The 25,876-nt window shown below is 45.0% G+C and overlaps 4 protein-coding genes across 13 annotated transcripts; 3 read left to right on the top strand and 1 right to left on the bottom strand.

The window, feature by feature from the left end:
• Positions 1-476: 476 nt before the first annotated feature.
• LOC118316152 (poly(A) polymerase type 3-like) lies at positions 477-6,030 on the bottom strand. 7 transcript variants are annotated; one of them, XM_035643762.2, is made up of 20 exons: positions 5,931-6,030; positions 5,547-5,675; positions 5,210-5,383; positions 4,895-4,961; positions 4,710-4,791; positions 4,463-4,572; positions 4,327-4,380; positions 4,104-4,215; positions 3,924-4,013; positions 3,647-3,785; positions 3,446-3,518; positions 3,218-3,338; positions 3,042-3,126; positions 2,241-2,294; positions 2,024-2,143; positions 1,781-1,887; positions 1,442-1,686; positions 1,048-1,338; positions 830-915; positions 477-700 (listed from the first exon to the last, which is right to left on the bottom strand). In XM_035643762.2, the coding sequence occupies exons 2-20, from the start codon at positions 5,552-5,554 to the stop codon at positions 685-687; spliced, it is 2,034 nt and encodes a 677-aa protein (XP_035499655.1). In that variant the 5' UTR covers positions 5,555-5,675; positions 5,931-6,030; the 3' UTR covers positions 477-684. The 7 variants fall into 7 exon arrangements, with proteins under 7 accessions (XP_035499655.1, XP_035499656.1, XP_035499657.1 ...); XM_035643763.2 differs by having other exon boundaries at positions 5,547-5,632; positions 5,931-6,028; XM_035643764.2 differs by having other exon boundaries at positions 478-700; positions 5,210-5,464.
• A 696-nt stretch (positions 6,031-6,726) lies between these two features.
• On the top strand, positions 6,727-18,024 carry LOC118301915 (protein-tyrosine kinase 2-beta-like). 3 transcript variants are annotated; one of them, XM_035627608.2, is made up of 31 exons: positions 6,727-6,953; positions 7,043-7,215; positions 7,344-7,702; positions 7,790-7,968; positions 8,177-8,264; positions 8,366-8,445; positions 8,591-8,653; positions 8,744-8,798; positions 8,942-9,082; positions 9,200-9,271; positions 9,418-9,519; positions 9,635-9,752; positions 10,019-10,058; positions 10,339-10,364; positions 10,595-10,642; positions 11,045-11,139; positions 11,284-11,365; positions 12,259-12,359; positions 12,637-12,752; positions 13,618-13,718; positions 14,411-14,500; positions 14,645-14,849; positions 15,001-15,100; positions 15,456-15,503; positions 16,013-16,138; positions 16,284-16,316; positions 16,676-16,700; positions 16,886-16,926; positions 17,011-17,145; positions 17,244-17,324; positions 17,513-18,024. In XM_035627608.2, the coding sequence occupies exons 3-31, from the start codon at positions 7,499-7,501 to the stop codon at positions 17,753-17,755; spliced, it is 2,838 nt and encodes a 945-aa protein (XP_035483501.2). In that variant the 5' UTR covers positions 6,727-6,953; positions 7,043-7,215; positions 7,344-7,498; the 3' UTR covers positions 17,756-18,024. The 3 variants fall into 3 exon arrangements, 2 of the variants coding, with proteins under 2 accessions (XP_035483501.2, XP_047187525.1); XM_047331569.1 differs by lacking the exon at positions 6,727-6,953 and having other exon boundaries at positions 7,000-7,215; positions 17,244-17,428; positions 17,513-17,655; XR_007030576.1 differs by lacking the exons at positions 6,727-6,953; positions 17,513-18,024 and having other exon boundaries at positions 7,000-7,215; positions 16,017-16,138.
• Positions 18,025-18,361: 337 nt separating this feature from the next.
• On the top strand, positions 18,362-21,311 carry LOC118301937 (inosine-uridine preferring nucleoside hydrolase). The gene is made up of 8 exons (XM_035627640.2): positions 18,362-18,547; positions 19,406-19,586; positions 19,715-19,894; positions 20,054-20,165; positions 20,363-20,499; positions 20,586-20,663; positions 20,743-20,859; positions 20,962-21,311. Exons 2-8 carry the CDS (start codon positions 19,407-19,409, stop codon positions 21,112-21,114), a joined length of 957 nt encoding a protein of 318 aa, XP_035483533.1. The 5' UTR covers positions 18,362-18,547; position 19,406; the 3' UTR covers positions 21,115-21,311.
• A 733-nt stretch (positions 21,312-22,044) lies between these two features.
• Positions 22,045-24,827, top strand: LOC118301924 (inosine-uridine preferring nucleoside hydrolase). Of its 2 annotated transcripts, none has more exons than XM_035627619.2 (8): positions 22,045-22,379; positions 22,958-23,138; positions 23,235-23,414; positions 23,597-23,708; positions 23,820-23,956; positions 24,070-24,147; positions 24,327-24,443; positions 24,533-24,827. In XM_035627619.2, exons 1-8 carry the CDS (start codon positions 22,261-22,263, stop codon positions 24,683-24,685), a joined length of 1,077 nt encoding a protein of 358 aa, XP_035483512.1. In that variant the 5' UTR covers positions 22,045-22,260; the 3' UTR covers positions 24,686-24,827. The 2 variants fall into 2 exon arrangements, with proteins under 2 accessions (XP_035483512.1, XP_035483520.1); XM_035627627.2 differs by having other exon boundaries at positions 22,251-22,379; positions 22,938-23,138.
• Positions 24,828-25,876: the final 1,049 nt, after the last annotated feature.

Below are 25,876 nucleotides of genomic sequence, written 5' to 3'. Positions count from 1 at the left end.
TCACAGAGGATACTATTTTACCAGTATTAGACTAATATATTAGAAATATTCAAACTTTAACTTTAAACGAGACAACACAACTGCTATTTAAAGACTAATCTTTCTAGTTGTTTTGTTTTTATTCGTCCTGTCATTGAATTACAAATTTTTCTTTGAAGGCACAACAGTTACTTCCGTTTTAACTGTCATTATCTTCGAATATTTGACGGCAGCACATCACAGGACCGTCCCATGGATGATTAACAGGCTAATCCAAAAAATAACAAATAAAAAAAAACTGCGGAATTATTTGACTAAATTTACCTTCAATTACTGGCTATTAGTTGTATTGCTTTCACAAAAAGTTACTGCCTGTATGTTTACAGTTAATTATTGTGACGGCTGTAACCACACACTGGTCATACTGGATTACTGTAATTTAGCAGTATTTCCCTGTATAATTACTGTATTTACAAGTAACATCACATTTTATATCCATCAGGTTGTTGTGATTTAATTTAATTTAATTTGAGAGCAGGATATTCACAATACTACATAATTTATTAAAGACACAATGATCAGTACAGACATGAGGTGGGTAAAAATGAGAGGAGGAAGATTTTGTTGGAGTTAGGGTCAGGGGTGTTAGGGAGGTCAGGGATAGGCACCTGGGTTAGGGGTTAAATCAGGACGTCCGAGGCTCAACTACCAACCGTTGCGCCTGTTTTAAGAGAAACAGAGAGGAACAGGGTCAGAAGAACAATAGGTTCATGGTAAAGCATAAAACATTGCCTCCCTCATTAAAACTTTTCCATATAATGGATTAACAAACAAATACTTGTTCCCGTACCTGACGAGTTGTAGCTTAATGCCACGTTTCACCTTGGTGACGGGTGTGGACGGGCCCGGAAAGAGGTCGCACAGCTCATCAGTGGACTGAGAGAGGAGGAACAGGCAGTGAGGTGAGTCCCAACATGTGGATATCTTCCGCTCTGAGTCAGACTTTTGTTTTTTTCCTAAGTGCAATGAGAATTTTAGTAGGACACCTCCAAGGATGTCGGAGCCTACCAGGTCAGATGTCAAGGGTTTGGCGGGCCTGTCCGGCACGGGACTGCAAGGTCTCTTCATGGCTGGTGGGCTCGCACTGGAAGACGACGCACTCTTACAGGGCGAGGCGCTGGCGGGGGACTTCTCTGGACTGGGAGTTGCTTCATCAGAACATTTAGACTTCTTTGCAGGAGTTTCTTCCGAGGGAGGACTAGGTCCCCCTATGGCCTGTGGAAGCTTGACTTTGTTGACGTGGGATGGAGCCGGTGTAGACGCCTGCACAGGCGAGCCTTCTTTCACAGGCACCAGCTCCTGTATGAGAACGAGACATTCGCAGCAATGGCTTGATATAAGAGTTTCAAATCTACTAAAATAAGCTTTTGTCATCAACAAGGCACAGAGGGGTTTGGCAAACCTTGTCCGCTCTCATCCTCTTGATTGGATGTTCATTCTGGAGCCCGGCTTTCCTCTTGGTGCCTTGCTTCACAGGAGTCTGTGGCACCGTGGCCAATGTTTGTGGGCTCACTGAAGGCTTCGGCTCGTGGGAAATGCCTTCGCCACGTCCAGGTGACCCCCTGCACAGACTGTCCCTGGTGACACACGTTGCCGACAGGCTCATCCCCTCTTTATAAAGTTGACCTTTTTCCGCCAGGCTGTAGACTGCAACAGGATCAATTGAAAAAGTTCCTAGTTTGCAAAACATTGCTCAATTTGGTTAAATCTACACAAGATTAAAAGAAACCAAAAAACCTACCGGTGTCACTCCAGGAAAGGAGGCTTGTGGCCAGGTCTATTCTCTGGTTCTTCGACCGATCCCTCTTCAGGAAGAGTCCAATGAGCCACTTTGTGCTCATTCCTTCTCTGACGCACACAGAAAAACAAAGCACAACATTTAACCACCGATATACAAAGCAAGCTTTAACTGGGAGTCAATGTATTAGATGAGATCGACGAACAGGAAATCAGTTTAAATGTAACCACAACATCACATTCTCACCTGTCACCGGTCTTCTCGGGTCCAGAGAAGGGCTGGATGTTGACATGAGCGATGGCGATGTGCGCGTTTCTCTCCAGGGTTCCGACCAGCAGTCGGACTTTCGATTCCACCAAGCCAGACCTGATGGAGCGAACGAGACAGAAAAGAGGAAAAGTCTACATTCCTTCAGGTTTTACTTCAGCTTTGCTCCTCACGTTCTTTCGTTCCGGGTACTCACCAGTCAACATGCTGCTCCTCTGTCGCAGACGTCGCTCGCAGCAGAACGTAATGCCTTGAAACGTGAGAGACAGAACAATGTTAACGTCTTGTCGCCTTCCTGCACAGACTGGGATCATAAATGATCATTTCTATTAGTTGTGAATTCATTTCTAATGAATACACAGTATTTAAAGCGGTTGAAGTTACTGCACAGCACAATGAGCAACGTCACCATACAAAGGTTCAGACTACACTTCATTACACCCAATTTCCTAAGTGAATCAAAGAGATGAGACAGAAACTTGAAGAAGGTTCAAGCACAACAATGAAGTCCTGTCAGACAGGGCACATTCAGAGCTTAACAACCAATTCCAACCGTCCATGTAGCAACAAACACGTGATCTTGTGTCACACAACAGGCCTCAGGCGACGTTTTCAGTTAACATCAGCACAATGCGGTCTCGACATAAATCAAGTCAAAAATCGCTCAGTGCAAAATACGTTCACACAAACAAGAACGTATCAGTTTCATGATGTAATGCACAACGAGCCTGCCTTCAGTAAAGCCTCTGTGTAGAAACAAAGTCATTTTTGTCTACATAATTCAGACAGAACATACAATACGGTGCACACATTGGAAGATAATTTGATTGGATACAAGATACAAGATAGGGTACTATATCTTTATTTAGAAAAATAACAAAAATGATAAAAAGGGAAGGAATGAATGAATGGAGGAAATATTTTTGAGAGGGGTGTACAGTAAATGTGAGTGTTTTTTTTGTATATGTAATCTTTATTTCTATGCTTCAATACATACTGGTATTTCTCAAGAAAGTTGGGAGTTTCGAACAGTGTGGACCAGTTTGCTTTTTTCTGTTGAATGTCCTGAGCGATGGCGTAGCCTGTGAATGAGGAAGCGAGAGCTGGTTTTACGTCTGAGTAGAACCAAACGAAACATAACATAACATAATAAAAATCCCTTAAGAATCATACCCCGATCGATCTCTTCAGATATAATCGCCTGCGTGGATGGAGACACGTTGAAGGACGTGTTCTGCTGCGGGTACACGGGGGTGATGATGGGCATCGGGTGGTTGCGGTCACTAAGACTAAACTGCAAAAGGCAGAGGGAAGACCTGTTCAGTTTACCTGTGTTTGATATGTGATAATGCACGAGCCGACCCGATTTTGTGTTCGTAGTCCTCCTTTGAGAGGCCTTACCCTGGGATCCCAAAAAGGCAGGTTGTAGTGACAGTCCTCCACTTCTCTCAGGCGAATCGGGATCGGCCACGACCTGACACGAAACAAACACAAGATTTACTGCTCAGCTGATCCCCGTTTACAACTGCGGCGAGACAGAGCGACCGACCGATGGAACAATTTACTGAATGAAAGGCCACCAAAAATTCTGGGACAGCTCACCACATGGAGTACACTTTGAAAAACTTAGCGACGATGGTGGACGCCGTCGCATTCGGGTAGACTTGGCTAATCCTGGCGACCAGAATGGCCCATGAAATTCCACCCAGAAAGCCCATCATGTTCGAGTAAATGTTGCGTCCTTAACGGGGAATGGAGGGGAGGAGAAAAACCATTAAGATCTCTGGTGTGTAATTATCATTAGTGGGGACAAGTCCATCTTTTCACAGTCTCTAGAGAGATTTTAAATTTTCCAAACGCTCCGTGTGGTTCAGCTTACGTTTGGCCCAGAGCTTGATGGCTCTTAATGCGAGCCTGAAGCTGAGAACGTTGGGCACAAGACTGAGGATTGTCTCCGTAACTCTGTAGCCTATAAAAACACATTGAGGACAAAGATTAATGAAGAGACAGTGGCAGTGAAAACTGAACGAGCTGGCAGTGATCTCTGAGCCTACTGTACCATTGAGACTCCTGATGCTGTGTTTGTCCATGGCCTCGAGCAACTTGTTGTCGAGGAGGTTAAGTTTCTCAGATATGCTCTTTCGAGGCAACTGAGCGTAAACCAAGTCGATCTGGAAAATTACAGCAACACAAGAGCAATGAGAAGGCCACATGCAGACAGAACTTTCATTCAGGACACCGCAGACAGTGGAGTTTTAAACGTCTTTATCTCGACAAATTACCTCAATTCCATCGAAGCCGAGCTTGATCACGGGGACAAATGTTTCTTCAATGGCCTGAGGGCAACAGTGTCGTCAGTTACTTTGACTTTTATAATAATAATGATTGATGTTGCAATAAATCTCTTGTTTGACTTACCCGGATGTCTCTGACCCCCTCCTGGGATTTCAGTTTCTCGTAGAATGAGGAGAAGAAATCTTTCCTCGGTATGAAGCCGGGTCCGACGCAAAGGGCGTCAATATCAGCACCTGTCAAAGCCACACGGAAAGTCTATATTTAAATATTTAAAGTATATTCACATATTATGAATCGTATGTAGAATAAACCTTACCAGAGTCATATCATCCTAACATGCTCTTATTTGAGGAAGGAACTTCTTGATTACCTTTGGCATGAACTCCCAGTTGGTAGGAGCCAAATGGCAGCACCCTGCCCCCGACTTGCTCCGTGACATAATCAGGTATGTTCTGAAATCAAAAATAAAGCAATGAAATGGTATTATCTGCAATCAATAACATATTTTCAGTACCATAGTTTAGATACAAAAAGATTTAACCATGTAGTTCTTACCATTTCCACACACATTGCAGCGAGCCACTCCTTGAAGAGCGACTCCAGCGCCCTCAAAACTTTCTCTCTGCAAATAACACGTGAAGTGGATTTTTGAAATATTGCCGTTACATTGAAGCGAAGCACACGATGGTCCATTTTGCTTGTGGTCCACTTCTACATCTATTTCATTCGCTGAGAGTTTGTGATTTCACTGACCACTCTTGTCATAGTAACCAATCCAGGTAATAGGTCTCAATAGCTGCATAACAGAAAAGAAAAACCTTTCTTCCTCTGCAAGCTTTACTACTTAATCAAGGTGGATCTTCATCATACCTGTGCTGCAGCTGCACCTCGTCCTCAAAGACACCGTGTGATACGAGGGTGTCGATCAGTTTTTTGGTGCGGATGAGGTCAGCGGGTTCAGGAAGATCCTCGCTGATGGGAGCGGTTATCCCGTGCCAGGAGGGCGCGTCATCTGGGACAGGTGCAGCGTTGCTCTTCACTGGACTGGAAACCGCCAAAGATAAGTGGTAAGTGTACTATCCATGAGGCAACCGTGAAATACAGCCTGCACATACAACACAGACACTTTGGATGGAAGGAAAGGTTGTATGAGAATGGAAAAAAACTAAAAAACAAGACATATTTGTAGTGCACAGAAGATACTCACCGAGACATCGTCGCAACAGGCGAGCGCTCACAGTCTAAGGTGAGAAAAGTCGCTATTTTCTGCAGATAGATTTTGCGGGGAACCCTCTTGGATGAAGAAAAGATTTTTTATGTGGCGCCTAAAAAAAACCTGCGTATATTTTAAATTTAGAAAGTACTCAGGGTGACGTTTGAATGACATTGGCACAATTTGTTTTCATAGATGTTGTTCACTGAAACTTTTTTGTCTACACACTATTTTTGGGGGGGGATTATACGTGTGCTTTCCATTGGTTCAAAGTTAAGTCCGTTGATTCATGTCCAGTGTAGGAGTAAATGATTTGATACTAGATTCATAACAGAACATTTCAATCAAGAATGAGCACGAGGTTTAGTCCAAACTTACAGTAGCTGCTGTGTAAATCACCTGTAGGCTACAGGTGTTTAAACGCTTCTGCACATTTGTTTTTTAAGAAGAAGAAACATGTCATAACTGTACATTTTTTAGTTACTGCTTGGAAATAGACACTGTGACTTGTTTTTTTTCTCCTTTCATCCTCTTTTAAGCCTTTTATCATCAAAAGTGTTACACCAGACTCCCGTACGCCCCCTGTTGGACAGTGTAGATTATAGGTTTGGCTGGTGGCAAAGTTTCTACTAATCAACCTGAATCAACAATATGTCAGCAACACATCCTACATTATTTCACATAAAATTCCTAACAGGAACACCAGAAGAGCAGAAAAATTAAAACTCCCTGTCTTAATATGTGTTTGTTTTTTTTAATTATGAAGTAATAATTAAGAGAAGCCTATTAGCTAAGTGCAGATGGTGTCTGTGCTGTTGATCAGAGGTAGACTGGGTTGTGGTTGTGGTTGTGGAAAGATGATACACAAAGCATAACAGGATGTCTCACGCATGTGGGGACACAGCGACGCGTTCTTCGGCCCCATTTGGCCACTGACGCGCAGCCCACACCTTTCAACAGCTACAGTTGTTCAAAGTGGTCTGAACTAGTGAGATGAAAATTGTCTCCACAGCTTCGCATCAATGCTTCTCATCTCAGAGAAAAGTTTTTTCTTTTTTTGTTTTCTTTCTTTTTTGAAGCTTTTAGAATGAAATGCAGTGAACATTGTTATTTCCCTAAGCAGAGATGGTGGTCTTTACAATATTTGATTATTAGTATAATTATTTATTAAAATGTTGAGAAAAGAAAAATGTAGGCTACTTCCCATCTGCACTGCTGTACCTGGAGGATAAAACAAACTGAACTGCAAAAACACCGTTTTCACCTGCCCTGTGTTTCTGCTCATCAACCTTCAGAAAAGAGAAGTGATCAAATTGTAGGCCGTGCCCCCTTCTCTCTTTTTTTGCTGTACTGTGCCATTGCATGTGAGATAGGGGGCGACATGGCAGTTTCATCAGTCCTGTAAGTTTTTCTGTTTGCTGCTATTCAACTTCCTTATATTTCTGCAAGTGCCGTTTCCTCTTTTACTCACTGATGTGCCTCTTCTTCAGGACGCAGCTTCAGACGACTCTTGTCAGCCTGTCGAAGGAGACAGACAGAAAACACGCGATTATTTACAAAGGAATATTCAGGTGCAGTTTTGCGGTTGCCGTTTGACTTGTCTCCAGGTATAAAGAGCAACGGCGCATTTCTAATGCGGAGCGGTTGCACTTGTGCAAGACTGGTGAGTACAGAGGGATCGCAGCACGAGACAAATATTTTTGCCGACGCGTGAACGTTCGGCAAATTCTTCGTACCCTACGTACAAAGATTGTGTTGTGATTGTTGTGTTCCACCCCTGTCTGTCTCCAGCTTCAGCGCATCCCTTCGTGAATGTGACGGCATGTGTGTGTGAGAGAGAAGAGTGAATAGTGTGCCTAGGCGTGACAGCAATGCATGTCTCTGAGCAGTAGCATTCACGCCGTGTGTGTGTGTGTGTGTTGAGTGTGTGTGTGCTTGTGCGCGTTATGTCAGGAGACACCAGCACCCTGTACTGGAGGAGCATGTCTTCCAACAGCCGATCAGACTCCTCGGATGTTTCTCCCACGACAACTGTTGCCAGGGACAGCATCTTCCCGGTGAAGATCATCAAAGTGTGTTTCCTCAGCAACAGTTCCAACCTGGGCAAGAACTTCAAACTGGTCCGGTGTGAGGAGGGCTGGACTGTCAAGGTCGACTCTACTCTACAACTATTTACTCTACTATGCTCTACTGCATGCTGTTATCATCATATTAACATTTTTGGATGTCTTTGCCAGGATGTCATTCATGTGGTGCTGTCCAGTGGCTGCGTGGGTCCAGAGGTCAAACACAGCCTCAGTTACGGCCTCCTCCTCAAACACCTCAAGTCCTCAGAGATGCACTGGCTGCACCCGGACCTGACGGTGTCCGAGCTCACCCAGCGCTACGAACAGCAACACCTGGAGGCGGAGTGGAGGTCAGCACTTCTGTCTTCACACCACACGCTGGGGGGTTTTGTGGTCATGGAAATGATATGAGTACGTTTAAAAGAAAAAGGGGAAAGATGACTCTTATCATTTTATATACCCATACCAATACCCCTATATCAATTTTTGATGCTAGTGAAGATGTGATGTGTTTCCCCAAAATAGGCCTTGATTAAACTGTGATGCTTGTTTGTGCAGATATGACCTGAGGCTCAGATACATCCCATCAGACTTCATGGAGAAATTCCAAGATGACAGAACCACTATGCTCTACTTTTACCAACAGGTCAGTGTGTGTGTGTGTGACATGTGTCAGAATCAGAAATAAGTGTCAGTGTTGCTGTAGTGTGGCTGTAGTCAACTGAAGGTGTGGGCACTTACCCTCAGGTACGAAGTGACTACATGCAGCAGTATGCCTCAAAAGTCAGCGATGGGATGGCTCTACAGCTTGGTTGTCTGGAGATTAGGTACTGCTCCTCATGCTCAAACGAAGGATGCTCATCCGAAAACAGGACAAAAAGGGGCAATAATTTGATGTTCTTCATGAAAAAGCAAAGGATGTTGGTTCATAAATGATTGAATATTATTGCGTTTGTTTAACACGTTACTCAGGAGATTCTACAAAGACATGAATCCAAACGGTCTGGAGAAAAAGTCCAACGTTGAACTATTAGAGTAAGTGGAGTGTGATTGTTGTGTGTGTGCCTCATCATCCTCTTCCATTTAATTTGCTTCATGGTAGTGGTCTGACTTTCCCCCAATTAGGAAGGACGTGGGCCTGGACCTGTTCTTTCCCAGAGAGCTGATAGACAGCATGAAGGTAAGGAAGGCCACTCAGTCACTTGCCTGGTTTACATCTTTATTTTTTCTGCCTGAAAACCCTCTTCATGTTAAGGACTAATTACAGGTTAGCTAATTCAATGCGAGTGTGTGTGTGTGTGTGTGTGTGTGTGTGTGTGTCAGCCCAAGCAGTTGCGTCGGCTGATCCAGCAGACGTTTCAGGGCTACTCGACTCTGAAGCAGGAGCAGTGTGTGGCCAAGTTCTTCACCACTCTGGCTCAGTGCTACAGCTTCACCGAGGAGAGCTTCGCCTGCCAGCTGCTGGTGAGCGTCTGACGGGTTGATTTGTGCCCAAGAAACAAATGTGTAGTTATCTCCACAGTTTGATAGACGGTTGAGTCAAGCGTCTTGCAAAGGGTGTGTTTTTTTCTGTGTCTACAGCATGGCTGGGGCATATCGATAGACCTGGTCGTTGGCCCTGAAGGCATCAGTCAACAAACGGAGAACTCAACAGTGAGATTAAACTCTTCTTCTCAGCATTTGTCAAATTCGTGTTGACGTGTTGTTGTTCTTTATTCAAGTCACCCAACTCTATGTGAAGGTGTGTCATTGCCTCCCTGTCTTTATTTCAAAGTTTGACATCTTTTATCCCATTGCAGCCCGTCTGTCTGGCCGCGTTCTCCCAGGTGCGCAGCATCTCCTGCACTGCAGGCAGCGAAGGTCGGGCCCTGCTCTCTGTGCACATGGAAGGAGCCGTGGAGGTATCGCTACACTTCCCAGTTCACTCCCTTGCTTATGGTTGCATTAGAAGAGCAGCCAATTGGTTTTAGTATTTGTTAGTATTTGTTCAAATACTCCTGCACCAAAACCCCGCAGCCGCTGTCAGTGCACACCACCTCCCTGTCTGTGGCGGAGAACATGGCCGACCTGATCGACGGCTACTGTCGTCTGGAAAGCAGCTCTGAGAGCTCGCTCATTGTCAGACCCAGCAAAGGTACAATAACTCTCACACCAACACGTAATGAAAGTCACACAGACCTGGGCCCTTTCTAATATTCACCAACCCCTGACTTATCTTTGTATTTGTAGTTTTCTGCTTTCCACTTTCTTTCACACCTCAAAGAGGGATTTTTTTTAAACTGCTTTCCAACCCTTATGTGCTGTGTAGCAATGACGCTATGTCCTTAAATGGGAAATTTAAATTTTTAGGCCCATTGCATTGACAACTACAACTAAAGTAACTCAATGTGGTTCTTACAGGGAGAAACACAAGACAGAAACTCCCTGACATCCCAAAACAGTAAGTGTGTTGGAAATTAATGTTTCGTAAATGTTGCTAAAGATGACACGCTCAGACTTCGGATTTGTTTTTCCATTGTGGTGATAAATTATTGCTGGAAACGTATACTGTTTTTGGGAGGGTTTTTTTCCCCACACCTTCCTCCTCTTCATTAAAATATGTTCTGGTTGAATATCATTTCATATTTTTGCCTCTGCTTGGTCAAAAAAAGGACTGATTTGTAGGTGAGAGGTCTTTGACTTCTTGCAGTAAAAAAATACTTTCTCTCCGTCTCCTGCAGTGGTGCTTCCGGTGTTCCTGATCGAGGTTTGAGTCTAAAACCTCATTTGTTATGTTCATATTTAATATTGATTTAGGTTTCATGTCGGCTGGATGTTTAATTTCTTAGCTTTGCATCCACTCCGCTTATGTTATCACTTGATATTTTGCCAAGTAATAATCGACATGGGCTGCTCAATAAATTTGTTTTCCTTGCTTGGTGCTCGCCATGTAAATACGAAGCAAAATTAATTTTCAACACTTTCCTTCAACTACAGACTCTGATATTTATGCTGAGATTTCAGAAAGCGGAGCAGACTCTGGTGGTGAGTAGACTGTTTACGAGCAGTACGTTACCATCAACAATCTTATTTTGTTTACTTTATTTGATTGTGGGGATAATAGGGTAAAAAAAAACCCATCACTGACAGGTTCATTTTTAAAAGTAAACTTTGTGTATTGGTTTGACTTTCAACATCTGAGCTCCTTCTTCCGAAAGTACCTTCAGAGGTTTTAGCATATTACTCACCTGCACATGTACTGGCGGTTGAAATACTTCCAGGCCTTTTCTTTCTTGAGGAACCTGAAAGCAGCAGAATGAAATTAAAATGAGTACAGGTGGTGTTCAAATTGTGATTAGTTTGCATGTTTATTTAAAGGTTTCATGAAAAAAAAATCATCAATACACACAACTAATTATCTCCGTTTCTTAATGTGTGTGCGTCCAGACAAACACCGGATATGCAGAGATGACATTGTTGTGGGTCAGATCCTGGGTGAGGGATTCTTCGGAGAGGTTCACGACGGAGTTTATAAAAGCCCCGTGAGTTCACCTACTGTCTACCTATCAGCACAGTTCACCACCAGATATCACGCTAAGTATGAAAGTAATAATGCTAAGAGTTGAATGCGCCTGTGAGAATGCACAGAACACACTTTTTTTCGTGCAATGCACGTGTGTTTGCAGACTGGGGAGAGGATCCGCGTGGCCGTCAAAACATGCAAGGACTGTTCAGCGGATGTAAAGGAGAAGTTTCTCAGCGAAGCTGGTGAGAACGAGGCCGGTGCAGTGATTATTTCCCTCTGAGAAACTTTTACTTGTGATACAACATAACACCCGGCCAGATCTTAAGTAACAGGAAATGTAGAACTTCCACCTACTCTAGTCACAGACTGACACCCTGCAGTAGCAGGATTTTACACACACAGGACAGAAACAAGAGATATCAACGGGAAGTGACAATAGAAGAGTGGTGCATCTCTGTTTGGAACAGTTCAGGGTTTCATAAGTCACAAAGTGGCTGTAGTCGACTTCCTGTTGCGTGGCTGTGGCTTTGTGAAAAGATTTTTTTTGTTTCCATGGCTGACTGACGTGGGTGTGGGTGTCGAAGGAAAGCAGGCAATTCAACATGAAGTTGCAAGCGAATTCATGGACAATCCTTGGGAAGCGATTGAGCAAGAAACGCAACACCTGTCACTTTGCAAAGTCTACAAAATAGAGACTTACAGTTTGAATTCTGCATAGAGGAGCCCGGAGGCCTCAGTGTGCATCACCTGGTAGAGAAGGACAGTAAAAGAAAAACTAAATTATTTCGCTGCTCTTAAAGTCCCGATGTTGGACAAGGTTGATGGCGATGCTGTGAGTGAATGTGAGTGTGAATGTGAGTGCGATTGTTGAGAGGGAGCTCACGATCGATCATTTTCACAAGCTCAGCCACACACAAACTGTGGTAAGAGTGTGTTTCCGTCAGGTGGGTTTAAAGCAAAGTAGAACTGAAAGCGTTGCGTGTCCACGGTCGCTATTATCACTGAAAGAAAAGCTGAAAATAAAGCTTTAGACGGCAAACACGTCTTGTTAATCTTTCTCCTTCTTTCTGACATCAATAAATCATTCAAATATGATACATTATTAATCAGTGGTGTATTGCTCTGGCTGTTGCAGGCTTGATGAAAAATCTGGATCATCCCCACATTGTGCGTCTCGTTGGAGTCATTGAGGTCGATCCTGTCTGGATCGTCATGGAGCTCTATGAACATGGAGAAGTGTGTTTTTTGAGTTTGCATGTGTTTGCGGCATAGGCCATTTGGAAAATTCCAAATCCAATACTTATCTGTATTATTTCTATAATACATGGGGGACACATCTCACCTCAAATTCAAGTGTAAAGGTGATGACATGACTGAACTAGAAAACTGATCAAAAAATTCATGTGTAGTTCATACATAGGCACGTTTTAGCCTCTCAACACCTTCAACATGATTGCGAACGAAATTTATATTTCATCGAGTATAAGAGCAGGTGTTTTTGTTCCCCTGACAGCTGGGCCACTACCTCGTGGAGAAGCAGAACATCCTGACCAGGCCAACGTTAATCCTGTACTGTCTGCAGCTCTGCAAAGCCTTGGCCTACCTGGACGGCCTCAACATGGTGCACAGGTAACACAGCCCCGCACCTTTCCTAAGAAAAAAAAACACAAACAAAAAAACCCAGCCGGCATCCTGCTGTATTTACAGTAGCAACACTGCATTTCAAAATATTCCCATTCAAACACTGAAATTCAGCAAACATGTGACGCTAAAGAGAGTGAATTGTACTGGATGCTAGTAGACGCTAACATTTGGAGTATTGTAAAAATCTAAAAAATGAAACAAACAAAAAAAACTTGCTTTGCAGTGAAATGAGCTTCAAAAAAAAGTAATGTTAAAAACTATTCCCGGCGCTCGGGCCTTGTTATTCCACATCAAGTGTCAAGCAAATGTCAACTTGAGGAACTGGAAGGGGCCAATTTACAGGGGAGCGACTGGGCTGTGGGAACACAGGGCTGACCCCATCTAAAGATTACCTAGCATTGCTACATAGCTTGGCTTAGCATCAACAGCTGTTTACCCACCAGTTGAGCAGACATTGTTGCAAGTCCAGTGTCCAACCTCATTCCTTTGCTCTCACCAACAGCCGTCTCCAGCGGGGGAATACAAACAAACTCGTCTTATATTTCTATCCCTTCTTTGCTTCTACTGAAGCCATCACGCTAACCCGTTAGCCCGGCGTCTTGACACGAGCATCCAGTCTGAAGAGCAGGGGGTGTGTGGTGCCCTTTGACCTCATGTCTTGGCCGACACTCTTGGCCATCTCCTGTCACCACCACCACCACCACCACCGGCTGCTGGAAAGAAATCCTCTTCAGCGGCGGAGAAAACTTACATAAAGCACAATAATCGATGTGTATTCTTATGTGTATGCATGCCGTTTGATATTTTGGGGTGAACTGTCCCTTTACTGTCTCTACTCTCTCTGCTGTAGAGATATAGCGGTGAGAAATGTCCTGGTGAAGTCGCCTGACTGCGTCAAGCTGGGTGACTTTGGCCTGTCTCGCTACATTGATGAGCATGAGTATTATAAAGGTACACACACACACACACACACACACACACACACACTTGCACACCTGAATGTCTGTGGTCAACATTTCAGAGAATTGCAGTGTAGACAAAACTATTTCAAGTGTATTGAAGTGCCTGTCTTCCTTCCTTAGAGCATAGTGTGGATTTTATTCATCATGCATGCACATTATTTCAGTCTTTATGAAAGTAAACATCGGGGGTCTCATTTATAAAGGAAACGTGCGTACGCCACCTCCCACGCAAAGGTCGTGATCTATAAAAAACAAACTTGACGGGAGAATGTGCGCACCGTAGGCAAACTCTGACCCCTCTGGAGACGAGGGGAATAAGCGACACAGGTGGTGAGGTCGTGAACCGAAGTCAGACTGTAGAAAGTGAATGTGAGAAGAGCGATTGGCGCCTCGCACACAGCGGTCACAATTCTTCTTTCTCGCCCCGGTGACCAACTCCTTTTACTTCCTCAACAGCGGCACAACACAGAGAAATTTCCCCTTCGCCCTGAGACACTGCAGCATTTAGACAGACTGCAAATTCACTACTGCAACTCTGTTTCTTCGGACCTCGCTATTTTCTGCGTACGCCATTTTGGGCTATTGGGCACACGTACACCTTTAGTAAAGATCCTACGCACAGTTTTATAAATGAGACCCCCAATTCTCTTTGTTTTGCATCTATTCCTCCACCGTGTGCAGCCTCCATCAGTCGGTTGCCAATCAAATGGATGGCCCCTGAATCCATCAACTTCCGACGCTTCACCACAGCCAGTGATGTCTGGATGTTTGGTGAGAGAACACGTTCATTCCACATGCAGATTGTGTGACTGTCTTCTCTTGTGTCCAAATGAAAATGTAGGCGACGCGAGGTCTAAAGAGAGAAAAAAGTGTGTTAGTGTGTGTGTGTGTGTGTGTGTTTGTGTATTCTACCAGGTGTTTGTGTGTGGGAGATATTCTCCACGGCCCAGCAGCCGTTCTCCTGGCTGGAGAACGGGCAGGTGATCATTCAGCTGGAGTCTGGAGTTCGACTCCCCAAGCCGCACTTCTGTCCGCCCACCGTCTACTCGCTGCTCACCCGCTGCTGGGCCTACGAGCCGCACGCCCGGCCCGGCTTCAGCCAGCTCGTCGGCTCCCTCAGGTGCACACTCACACACACTCATTCATTCATTCTTTTTATCACAGTCAGAACTTTATGTCATTGTGTGAATCATAAATGGGCTTTCCCCCTTTGAGTTTGACACTAGGACCCACTTACACAAACAAACTGTCTGTGTTTGTGCATTTGACAGTGAGATCCACAGGATGGAGTCGGAGCAGGAACTGAAGGCAGACAGGTCACACCCCGTCCCATCAGTGTTTAACTCCAGCCACACAGACCCTCCACCCAAGGTACTACACACACACACATGCCATGTTAACTGATACTATACCTGTAGCCAGGTGATCTTAGTGCTTATGATCAACTCAGTCAGACCTGTGGGGTTAAAGACTTTATACAATACATATGTCACAGTAAGTATTAAACCGACCGAATTAGAGGATCAGTAGATCATTTAACTTCTAACAGCAGTTAAGCAAAAGTGTCATTGTGAAATGATCAGCATGCAGTTAACGGAATACAGAGTCATGCGGTGCCGCTTTGTCATGTTTCATTTACACGTTACAATTTTAAAGTGTGGACCCAAGGTTCATTTTCAAAGGCTCTTCCTCAAATGACATGTTCTGTCTTTTTCTCTCTCACCAGCCATCCAGACTCCAAGGCAACACCCTTCCTCAAGTCCCGCGCACACAGGTGGAACACAAGCGGACATACTCAAAGACGCAGATCTACTGTGGTTAAACTGAGCTATTTCTGACCCCTGCTCTAATTCATTGATCTCTATTGAGAAAACACGCAGAGTTAAGTCTGCCAAAATGAGGAAGTGAAAATGATGTTTTGCTTAATGTCAACCATAGTATAATGAACAAACCTCCAAAATTACCTTGCAACACGAGAGGGAAGATTGAAGGACAGGTCACTTTCTGTAATGTCAGCTGTAGTAGGTCACAGTGTAAAAGAAAAAGAAATGCTTAGGCGACTAACGAACAAAATGGAAGTTAAGCGACTGAGCTCGTGACAATAACTGAGAGCAAACAAGGAAGTTTTAAAATGCAAATTCATGTCTTGGAAAAACGAGAGAAAGCTGCAAAAACCACAAAAGTGATATAAATAGAGAACCACAAGAGTCACACTGTGTGCGTGTGCGTGTGCGTGTATGTGTGTGTGTGTGTGTGTGTGTGTGTGTGTGTGTGTGTGTGAAGTCAGCAGAGACAGATACCATGCGAGCGTGGGAGAAAGAGCAAGCGCAAGTGGAGAACACTTTACAGAGACAAAGAAAAGAGATGCTCATGGATGGACAGTGGCTGGAGCAGGAGGAAAGACAACTGGTGAGAGAGCAAACACACGCACGCACACACATGACATGTGACTGAATAAATCTTAGGAAATCTGAATGTCACCACACATCAAACTGATGTTCCCACGTCACTTCCACTTTGCAAAACACAACCAACCTGCTGTGTTTTTGTGTAGGATCCTGTTGCGCGACTGGATTCACAAATCACGGTACTGTACACGCTCTCCTATGAATTTCCTCTCTCGATATTTTAATATCAATCACTTTCCAGCACAAATGTTTATTAGAGCTTCTTTTGAGGTTTAATATTTCCATTAAACCTCTTGTATTCAACATTTAAAGCACTGCAAACTGCTCGTGCTACAAATAACCAAAACGTTTGTGCAGTTCGCTTATTGTCCACACAGCGGCAGTAAAGGGTAAGACATTCAGTGTAAAAAGTCATGTGTTTAGTTTTTTCAATGATGGCTACATCTATTTGGAATTTACAGGAATAACCTGACCTGAAGTTTGTAACTGGAATCTCTTTAAAATGAATCCACATTTTCTTCACTGTCTTTTTTTACAGCCTGCTGAAAAAAGCCCAGAAAATGGTGAGTCCGGTTCAAGAGACTTCATTTCACGTTCCTTCATTTTTCTAACCTTTTTACGCTCTTAGTCTTTTAGCCGATTTGTTGTCTAATATCAAAATGTTATAGCAGCAAAACACTTCAAATAACATTAATGTGTGGGTGTACAAGTGTGTGAATATGGATCACTTTGCGTCTGTGTGTGTCAGGTCCTCCAGAGAAGCCCCCGATGCCTCCTTCAGTCACACAGGTAAAGACTACACAGTGTTCCTACACCTGAATCTACTACATTTGGACTTAGACAAGTGAAACAGCGCGTTGCTTTGTGTTGCAGCCTCGGCCCACAGCTGAGCTGGAACGGTCGGGCGACCAGGTTTACACCGGCGTCATGGTGATGGTGAAGCAGGTGGTTCAGCTGAAGAATGACGTCGGCACGCTGCCTGCCTCCGAGTACCCCAGCGCTGTCAGGGTAGGTCCATCCATGCTGCTTACAATCTTTTTCTGTATCTGTGATTTTCCCCCTCCCGCCTCGCGCCCTAACCCTCGCTGTCCCTCGCCCACCTTCAGGCGGTGGGTGTGACTCTCCGTGGCCTGATCCAAAGTGTTGATGAGATCCTGCCCTCCCTACACTGCTCTGTCACCACAGAGGTGGGCCTCACTTCTACTCTGTTTGCGGCAACTAGTCTACCACTGTTAAAATCCAGGATTTGTGTCTTTATTTTTTAACAAATACCCATTAACAACCAACACCTGTAAGTCTTACACATAAGAATGCGGTATTGAACGTACTTGAATATCTCATGGGGAAATTACATCCACCCTCCTTTGCGCCTCAGATCGAGGGCACTAAGAAACTGCTGAACAAGGACTTGGGGGAGCTGATCAGTAAGATGCGGCTCGCCCAGCAGAACTCCATCACATCCCTGAAGGAGGAGTGCCAGCGGCAGATGTTGGCGGCCGCTCACACCCTCGCGCTCGACTCCAAAAACCTGCTGGACGCCGTGGACCAGGCTCGGGTCCGGGCCGACCTGGCCAAGCCCGGGGTGGACTCGCGGGAGGCGGAAGATTCAGGGGAGTGAGGAGAGCGCACAAAAGTAGGACTGGAATTTTGAAAGAAGGACATGGCGTTTCATACATGAGCTCAGCTCGTACGAGAGGGTGCAACACTTCCTGTGGTCATGCTGAGTTAAATGAAATCATAATATATTTGTGTTTCCTCCTCAAGAAGAGCAATCATGGTTGGATACATGTGAACAAAATCAATCTACGACGTTGTATAAAAGCAAAAACCGTTGGTACTTTTTATTCTTTCCTTTTTTTTGACTATTAAACACAGTGACATGCTGCACCTCCTGTGTGTCAACGTCTTTTTAACAGGTTGTCTGTGCTGCAAAAGGGCTTTTTTTTTATCAATGTCAGAGTGACAGGGAACGCTTTAAACAGAATTCAAAAAGTGCTCCAGGACAAATGACTATAGGGGATGAATCTGGTATTTCTTCTATGTTCAATACTGTTTCTGTCTCCGCGCTTGAGGTCATGCACTCATTTTGATTGCAGGGTAGAGTGTAGACAAAACAGACTTGCCCGAGCTCGCATCCGGCTACAAGAACGTCACGAGTTCTTTTTCGTAACTGTGGAACAAGGGGTGAATTATTTGTCTGCCGCAACGTTATATAACAAATAATCAAATTGCTCTGGTGGCTTCAGAGGAAATACCACAACTCAGCGCACTCCCCTATCAAATGTCTCCCTGCTGCATTTGCATATGTCGACTCCTATGCGTGTCTGTGGCCTTTAAGAGGCTGCCCCCCCTGGTCGGGGCAGTCAGCAGCCCGTCGGCGGGGAGAGAAGACGCAGGACAAACTCACCAGGTGAGTATTCTTTGAAACTTTCCACTGTAATTGGAGACCATTTTCCTAACAAGAACATTTGGCAAAAACTGCAAGTTACTGCCCACAAGGATAATGTTTCAAACGTAAAGCTCTCATAGATGTTTTTGAAATAGTTACAGAGGTTTGCATGAAGTCTTTTGTCTTTACACCAAACGCTGCCACATCTAATGGCAGTTTGATCCTTACCTATGACAACTACACTCTTCAGCTGTCACTTTCAACATACATATTACTAATAGAATGTGATGTATGTGTGTCAGATGATGCACAAACTTCTTTTTTTGAAAGTGCACCACCCGAGGCACCACAAAAACCAGTGGAACAGGTTCGGGGCCTGGTGTAAAAAGCCATTCAGCAGTATTCATTACATGCTTTGTCTTATAAGCCAAAGCTTTGGAAAAAAAGTTGTGTCAGGTTTAGTCAAGCAGGAACCAAAGGCAGATACTGGGAGAGGGGACAAAGTAGCTCTCTTTAAAGGAAAAAAAAATGAAACAAAATCCAGCAGAGATAATCCAAATGGGGAAACGCTGAAGTGATCTAAAGACAGAACAGGCAAACTGACACGGGACTGGGAGCACAGACTTAAAACACAGGGGAGCAGGGAGTTCTAATTAAAACCAGCTGGAACACACCAGGGAGGGGGCTGCAGCCAGGACACAAACAGGAAGTTGAGAGACACAAGGCGGGTGTCCACGAAGAACTAATGAACATTCAAGTCCCGAAACAAGCAAGAGTAGTAGCATACCTGATCGTACATCGAAGTAGAAGAAGAAGGTGTTTGAGGTGTGTGTGTGTTAGTAGAGATGACCGATTTTCACGTATTGTTGTTGACCACAGGATGAAGAAGAAGTTGATCATTGACGTGGACACGGGGGTGGATGATGCTCAGGCCATCATGGTGGCCCTCGCCAACCCGGATGTTGAGGTCCTTGGTATCACCTGCTGCCACGGCAACACGCCCCTGGAGAACGTCCTCAAGAACACGCTGCGCGTCCTGAAAGTCTGCAACAGGCTGGATGTGAGTGTGTTAATGAAGACAAACGGGCCAATGACAGCTTGTTTATGGTGTAGAGATGACTTCTTTGTGTGTGGCTGCCTTCGTCAGCACGTGTGTGATGAAGTAAAACCCCGTCCCACACAACACAGATCCCGGTGTACCGGGGCTGTGCAGAGCCCCTGCTGGCTCGAAAACTCCACGCTGGAGATTTTCATGGGAAGGACGGACTGGGCGACGTTCCAGACCCGGACGCTCCGGGCCTGGAGCTGCTGCAGAAGGAAAAGGCTGTGCAGGCCATAATCAAGATGGTGAATGAAAACCCGGGACAGGTGGGTCAGTGGGAAAACCTGGAATACCGTTGAAGGGTTTTGACATATTTTGGAAGGAGTGTGTTTGATTGATTAGCCTGACCTCTGACCTCTCGGGTCCGTGTGAAAAAGAATTGAAATTTGGTTTTCTGTTTTTCTATACTTTCTCGGACTGCACAGGTGAGACTGGTTGCCACGGCGCCCCTCACTAACGTGGCGATGGCTGTAAAACTGGATCCTTCCCTCCCCGAGAAATTGAAGGCGCTCTACATCATGGGAGGAAACACTGAGTGTACGTCGCGTCACACTGTTTGAGCGATACAGAAAATGAAAGGAAATGTGTTTGATGATGTGTGTGTGTGTGTGTGTGTGTGTGTGTGTGTGTGTGTGTGTGTGTGTGTGTGTGTGTGTGTGTGTGTGTGTGTGTGTGTGTGTGTGTGTGTGTGTGTGTGTGTGTGTGTGTGTGTGTGTGTGTGTGTGTGTGTGTAGCCAGGGGTAACACCACAGTGTGTGGAGAGTTTAACTTCGTGGCTGATTCTGAAGCTGCCCACATCGTGTTGGACCGCTACACCTGCCCCACGTACATCGCCACCTGGGAGTTCAGCTGCAGGAACAGTCTTCCATGGGTCCGTAAAATCCGTTGTTACGAGAAAATGAAACACCATCCATGGAGCATGTGACCACGTGATTTACTCGTCTTTTCCCACCTCAGTCCTTCTGTGACACTTGGCTGGCCCAAGGCACAGACAAGGCCCGTTTCATGGAGAGGATTTCCTGCCACACCAGGAAGGTACGAGAGAGTCCAGTAACTACAACTAGACAAGAATTCAGAAGAAATGCCTGTTGTTAAATTATTATTGTCCCTGCAGATGGTCCAGACGGAGCGGTATCAGAAGGAGCTGGTGAGCGGACCTGGGTTCAACACCTGCGACGTATACGCTGTGGCTGCAGCCATCGACGACACCCTGGTGACAGAAAGTGAACAGGTGAAAATGTGTCCTCAGCCGTCAAAAAAGAAAAGGAAAAGGAAAGACGAAGACATAAATGTGAAAGAGCAGTGAAATCACAACGCGTCTTGCCTCCACCAGGTTGCCGTGACAGTGGAGCTGGAGGGGACCTACACCCGGGGCATGATGGTTGTGGACCACATGGACCTGCTGAAGAAGAAGCACAAGGTGTCCATCATGAAGAAAGTTGACCTGGAGAGGTTCAAACAGATGCTGATGGCTGCACTGAAATAGCATGAATTTCTGTGACGACAGTCAAATATTCCTGCGTTCAATGGTACATGTTGGAGCAGATTGAAAAGTTTTCTGGCTTGCAGATGTCCTGAAATGCTTTATGAACAATACCCTGATATTAAAAAAAGGAAACTATGTTCATTGTAATGTGTAGTGGACCAAAGTTTGTGGTAAACATTAAATACAAGTTAACAGTGTATAATGCTTTGATTTATCTCTTTTCCACCTGCATTGCTGTAACCTAAAATGAGCAGGAAAGTAGCAAATAGGCAACGTTTACCGGCACAAACACGGAATAATCTCTATCTCTACTGCTGCTACATTGACGATAACTGTAGTTTACAGTTTCACCTAAACTGTTAGCACATTCTCAGTATAACAGAATTAGGAGATGGAGGCTTTCGATCCTGCGGGATACAAGAGAGGCAAAAGCAATAACATAACTCTCCGTGGCAGTGAAACAGTTTACATCATCAGAGATGAAGGAGTTCAAGGAACCACAGGTCTACTAAGGGGGATTTGAGGGTGTGTCATAAAAACAGGACCAGAACGAGCCCAGCATATGTTTTATAAGTCTTTCCACATTGGAATCCACCATAAATGGCTGGAATCCAGTTGAGCGCCGCCTCCATGAGGAAGCAGTCAACATTTCATAACCATCTTTCATGCCTGCAGGGGCGACACACCATAGGTTCACACGGGGTGAGTTTCACTGACATTTATGCTGACATCTGGCTTTTCCAGAACCTCTGGCGAAAGCAAAACCCCCTCGTCTCATTCACATCCGCATCTATCCAGGTGACGCGTGAAGCAAGTCTGTACAGGATATGTGCAGCAAGCAAACAGCCAATTGTCGCCGCTTCAGATCCGCTGCTGTGCAACAAGAGCTGTTACAAAAGGACCGAAAATGCTCAGTTTGAGTTTGCATGTCCTGGAGGATGGAAATGCACACTTCTGCAAAATAGTTGAATTGAACTCCAAAGCACCAGCAGCAGACCAACTAACTGCAACACAGTTCGGCCATTCCAGTTTTCATTAAGTTCGGTTCGAATTATCCACAAACTAAAATCTGAACAAACCATTCTAAACGTTTGTACATCCTGTTCCTGCTCGCGCTAGGTTGTAGTTTTCCTGCTGCATCTGCATATGTCAACGCCCCCCAGAGTGTTTCACTGGGATTTAAAAGGCAGCTGTTCGGGTTACAGCAGTCAGCAGCCGCCTCCTTCCACTCAAGCAATAACAACTTGTCGCGATCCACTCACCAGGTAAGGCTTTTTATACTTTACTGCAGATTCAGATTATCTCCAAAACATGAACACCCAGCGGCAGGTTGATCGTAGCATTTGCTAATGTTGCACGGGCAAATATCATTTCACTTGTTTCCCTCCTTCACCGGAGACGCAAAAACTCAAACTAAGGAAACATAATTTATGTCTTGCTGATGGGAAGGAAAGTTTCTGCCAAACGACACACAGCAAATTTTCAAACTGATCTGTGATGGTGCACCCACAAAAAACAAGACAAACTGTTTCCTGTACGGATCATATTGTGGCTCTACAAGACAATGCCGGAACAAGCACACATTTCAAAGTGTCATTGTAACAATACCACACTGTGCATCTGAAAAGTTCTTCCCATCGTCTCCACCTATCACTTTACAACAAGTCGCAACTGGTAACTTAATTGATGCTGCACACGTCTATCAATAAAGTGCATTAGATTGTGCGGAACACGACTTAACATGTCTCGCTTGTGTTATCGCCTCGGGCTCTCTCAGCAGGATTGGCAGGTTGTGTAACATTACACTGGCTGTTGCTCAACAGCTCCGTTGTCTACTCCGCAGGATGAAGAAGAAGTTGATCATTGATGTGGACACGGGGGTGGATGATGCTCAGGCCATCATGTTGGCCCTCGCCGCCCCGGATGTTGAGGTCCTTGGTATCACCTGCTGCCACGGCAACACGCCCCTGGAGAACGTCCTCAAGAACACGCTGCGCGTCCTGAAAGTCTGCAACAGGCTGGATGTAAGTTCTAAGGAGCTCTCGTACCTGGGTGTGTCGTTCAGTCCTTCACCCCACGCATGGCACTATGTGGAGCATGACCTATCACATCCTACACAGATCCCGGTGTATCGCGGCTGCTCAGAGCCCCTGCTGGCGAGTAAAAGAAATGCTGGAGATTACCACGGGAAGGACGGGCTGGGTGACGTGCCAGATCCAGACGCTCCAGGCCTGGAGCTGCTGCAGAAGAGGAAAGCTGTCAAGGCCATGATCAAGATTGCGAAAGAGAACCCTGGAGAGGTGAGACACACACACACACACACACATACACAAACACACATACACAAACACAGGACTATTTTTAATTATTTTCAGCCTGGACTCGTATCAGCCTCTTCTCTTGTTTCCAGTTTCTGCAACAAAGCCATGAAAAGATGCTACTGGGTGAAATAAGTGTGTTGCTTTGCTGTTGCTGTCTGCAGGTGACTCTGGTGGCCACGGCCCCCCTCACTAACCTGGCCGTCGCTGTGCAACTGGAGCCTTCCTTCCCCAAGAAACTGAAGGCCCTCTACATCATGGGAGGGAACTGTGACTGTGGGTTATCTGTTTGTTTTTTAGATATGTATTCTTCTTGACGTTCTCCTGGGATTTTCAGGATTGTGTACGTGTGTTTGTGTGTGTGTGTGTGTGTGTGTGTGTGTGCAGCCAGGGGTAACACCACAGTGTGCGGAGAGTTTAACTTTGTGGTCGACCCCGAGGCTGCCCAGATCGTGATGGACCGCTACACCTGCCCCACCTACATCGCCACCTGGGAGTTCAGCTGCAGGAGCAGCCTGCCGTGGGTGAGGGGGCAAATAGAATTTGAGAAGGGACTTTAACCCCTAAGTGCTTTTATTACATTTGTCCTTTTATATTGATATGTTGATGTATGTGTCCCTACTTGTTTTCCCCTCAGTCTTTCTGTGACCAGTGGCTGGCCCAAGACACGGTGAAGGCGGCCTTCATGAAGAAGATTTCATGCCTTTCAATGACGGTGAGAGTGACATCACAGCAGTGTGCTGTAACTGTGCTGAAACAACCAAAAGGAATGCCTTTTATAAGATGCCATTAAGAGCAAGGTTATAGAAGCGTGTTTGCACAAGTAGAGAACTATGCAATGTTCTCGGCTGGGTTATTATGCACTCGTCTTACTGCCAAGCTTTTTCTCTGCAGAAAGCTAGGTCGGCCGACTATCAAAAGGAGATCACCGAAGGGAAAGGGTTCAACTCCTGTGACACCTACGCCATGGCTGCAGCCATCAATGACACACTCATAACTGAGAGCGAAGAGGTGAGCGGACGCCGCTTTTTTTGCGAGTCTTGCACAAAACATCTCGGCTTGAATCGATATTCCGACGGCCTCTCGCGTTCCTCCTCCAGGTGGCAGTGACGGTGGAGCTGGAGGGAAAGTTCACCCGAGGCATGATGGTGCTGGACTACATGGAGCTGCTGAAGAAGAAGCACAAGGCTGTCATCATGAAGACAGTTGACTTGGAGAAGTTCAAGAAAATGCTCATGGATTCACTCAGGTAGAACGATACTGTAACTTGAATGTCTCCCAGCGCCAAACAGTCTCCTCCAAGTATCAGACAGTAAGACTGTGATCAGATTGTGTGTTTCAGCATCTACTAGACAGACCATGAACACTCTAAGTCAATAAAATTGGGCAATAGAATGCTTGTGTGGCTTATTAGTTCGTAATTTAAAATGAGGAAAATGCATTCCTTTGCTCTCCAACATTGCACTGCACTTTTGAAGCTGCGGTTACAGATGGTGTCAAACTGTTTTGCGTTATACTGAACAGAACATCAGTAACAGCTGTCGGACGCTGAACAACAAGTAAATGATTGTAACAGATGATCGAAAAGATTTTGACTCCTTTTTCAAAGACTTGTTGCGTCAGTGTGGCATCTAAAGGCGGTCAGGAGAAAACAACCCAACTACACCCAACTATGTTTGAGTGAGGAATTTAATTTTCTGCGTATTTTACAGGACGCAGGACTATGAAGAATTTTTGGACTGCTTTATTGTAAATTCCTTACGTGCTTGTGTAACTGTATTTTTCAAGTTCGTACTCTGCACACTGTCGACGAACATTGTGTGTATTCAAGCCGAATAACCGGAGCCAAAAAAACTCCAAAAGAAAATATAAAAAGATTATAGCATAAGAAATTAGAAGATCTAATGAGATATTTTCATTCAAGGATTATATTAAAAAGTAGAGTAATACTATGTAATACTCCACCATTAATATTGGGTCATGTCCAGTCGCCCATTGCAGGGACAACAGTGCCACTGTGAGGCTTTCCCATGCTACTACATATTCCTGTGTACAATAAACACTTTGCCCTTTCACCTCCTGGGTGGAGGCGTGGAAACGGTGCCGGCTGGATCAGTAAACAGGAAATCGTGGCTCTGATTTATTCCTACAGGACTTAAAACTGCAGCAACTTAAGTTAATAAAACCTTTTATTGAAAGTGCTTTGGAATGTACACTTAGAAAAAAGGAAAGGGGGGGGGGGGGGAGGGTTTACATCCCACATTCCTCCACTTTCTTTTCTTCTCATCCATAAGCAGGATTTCAGTTGGGTTATTTTTTCAATGAACACTCAAATTCATTCTCTTCAGAAAAAAAAAGGCTCTGTGTATATATGACAACCCGCCCGAGAACTATTTGCAAATCATACAAAAAGAGCAATGATAAAAGCTCTGTCTCAACATGAG

This window comes from Scophthalmus maximus, chromosome 1 (assembly GCF_022379125.1).
Source record: "Scophthalmus maximus strain ysfricsl-2021 chromosome 1, ASM2237912v1, whole genome shotgun sequence".
Lineage (NCBI taxonomy): Eukaryota > Metazoa > Chordata > Actinopteri > Pleuronectiformes > Scophthalmidae > Scophthalmus > Scophthalmus maximus.
This window is presented reverse-complemented; position numbering and strand designations above follow the sequence as displayed.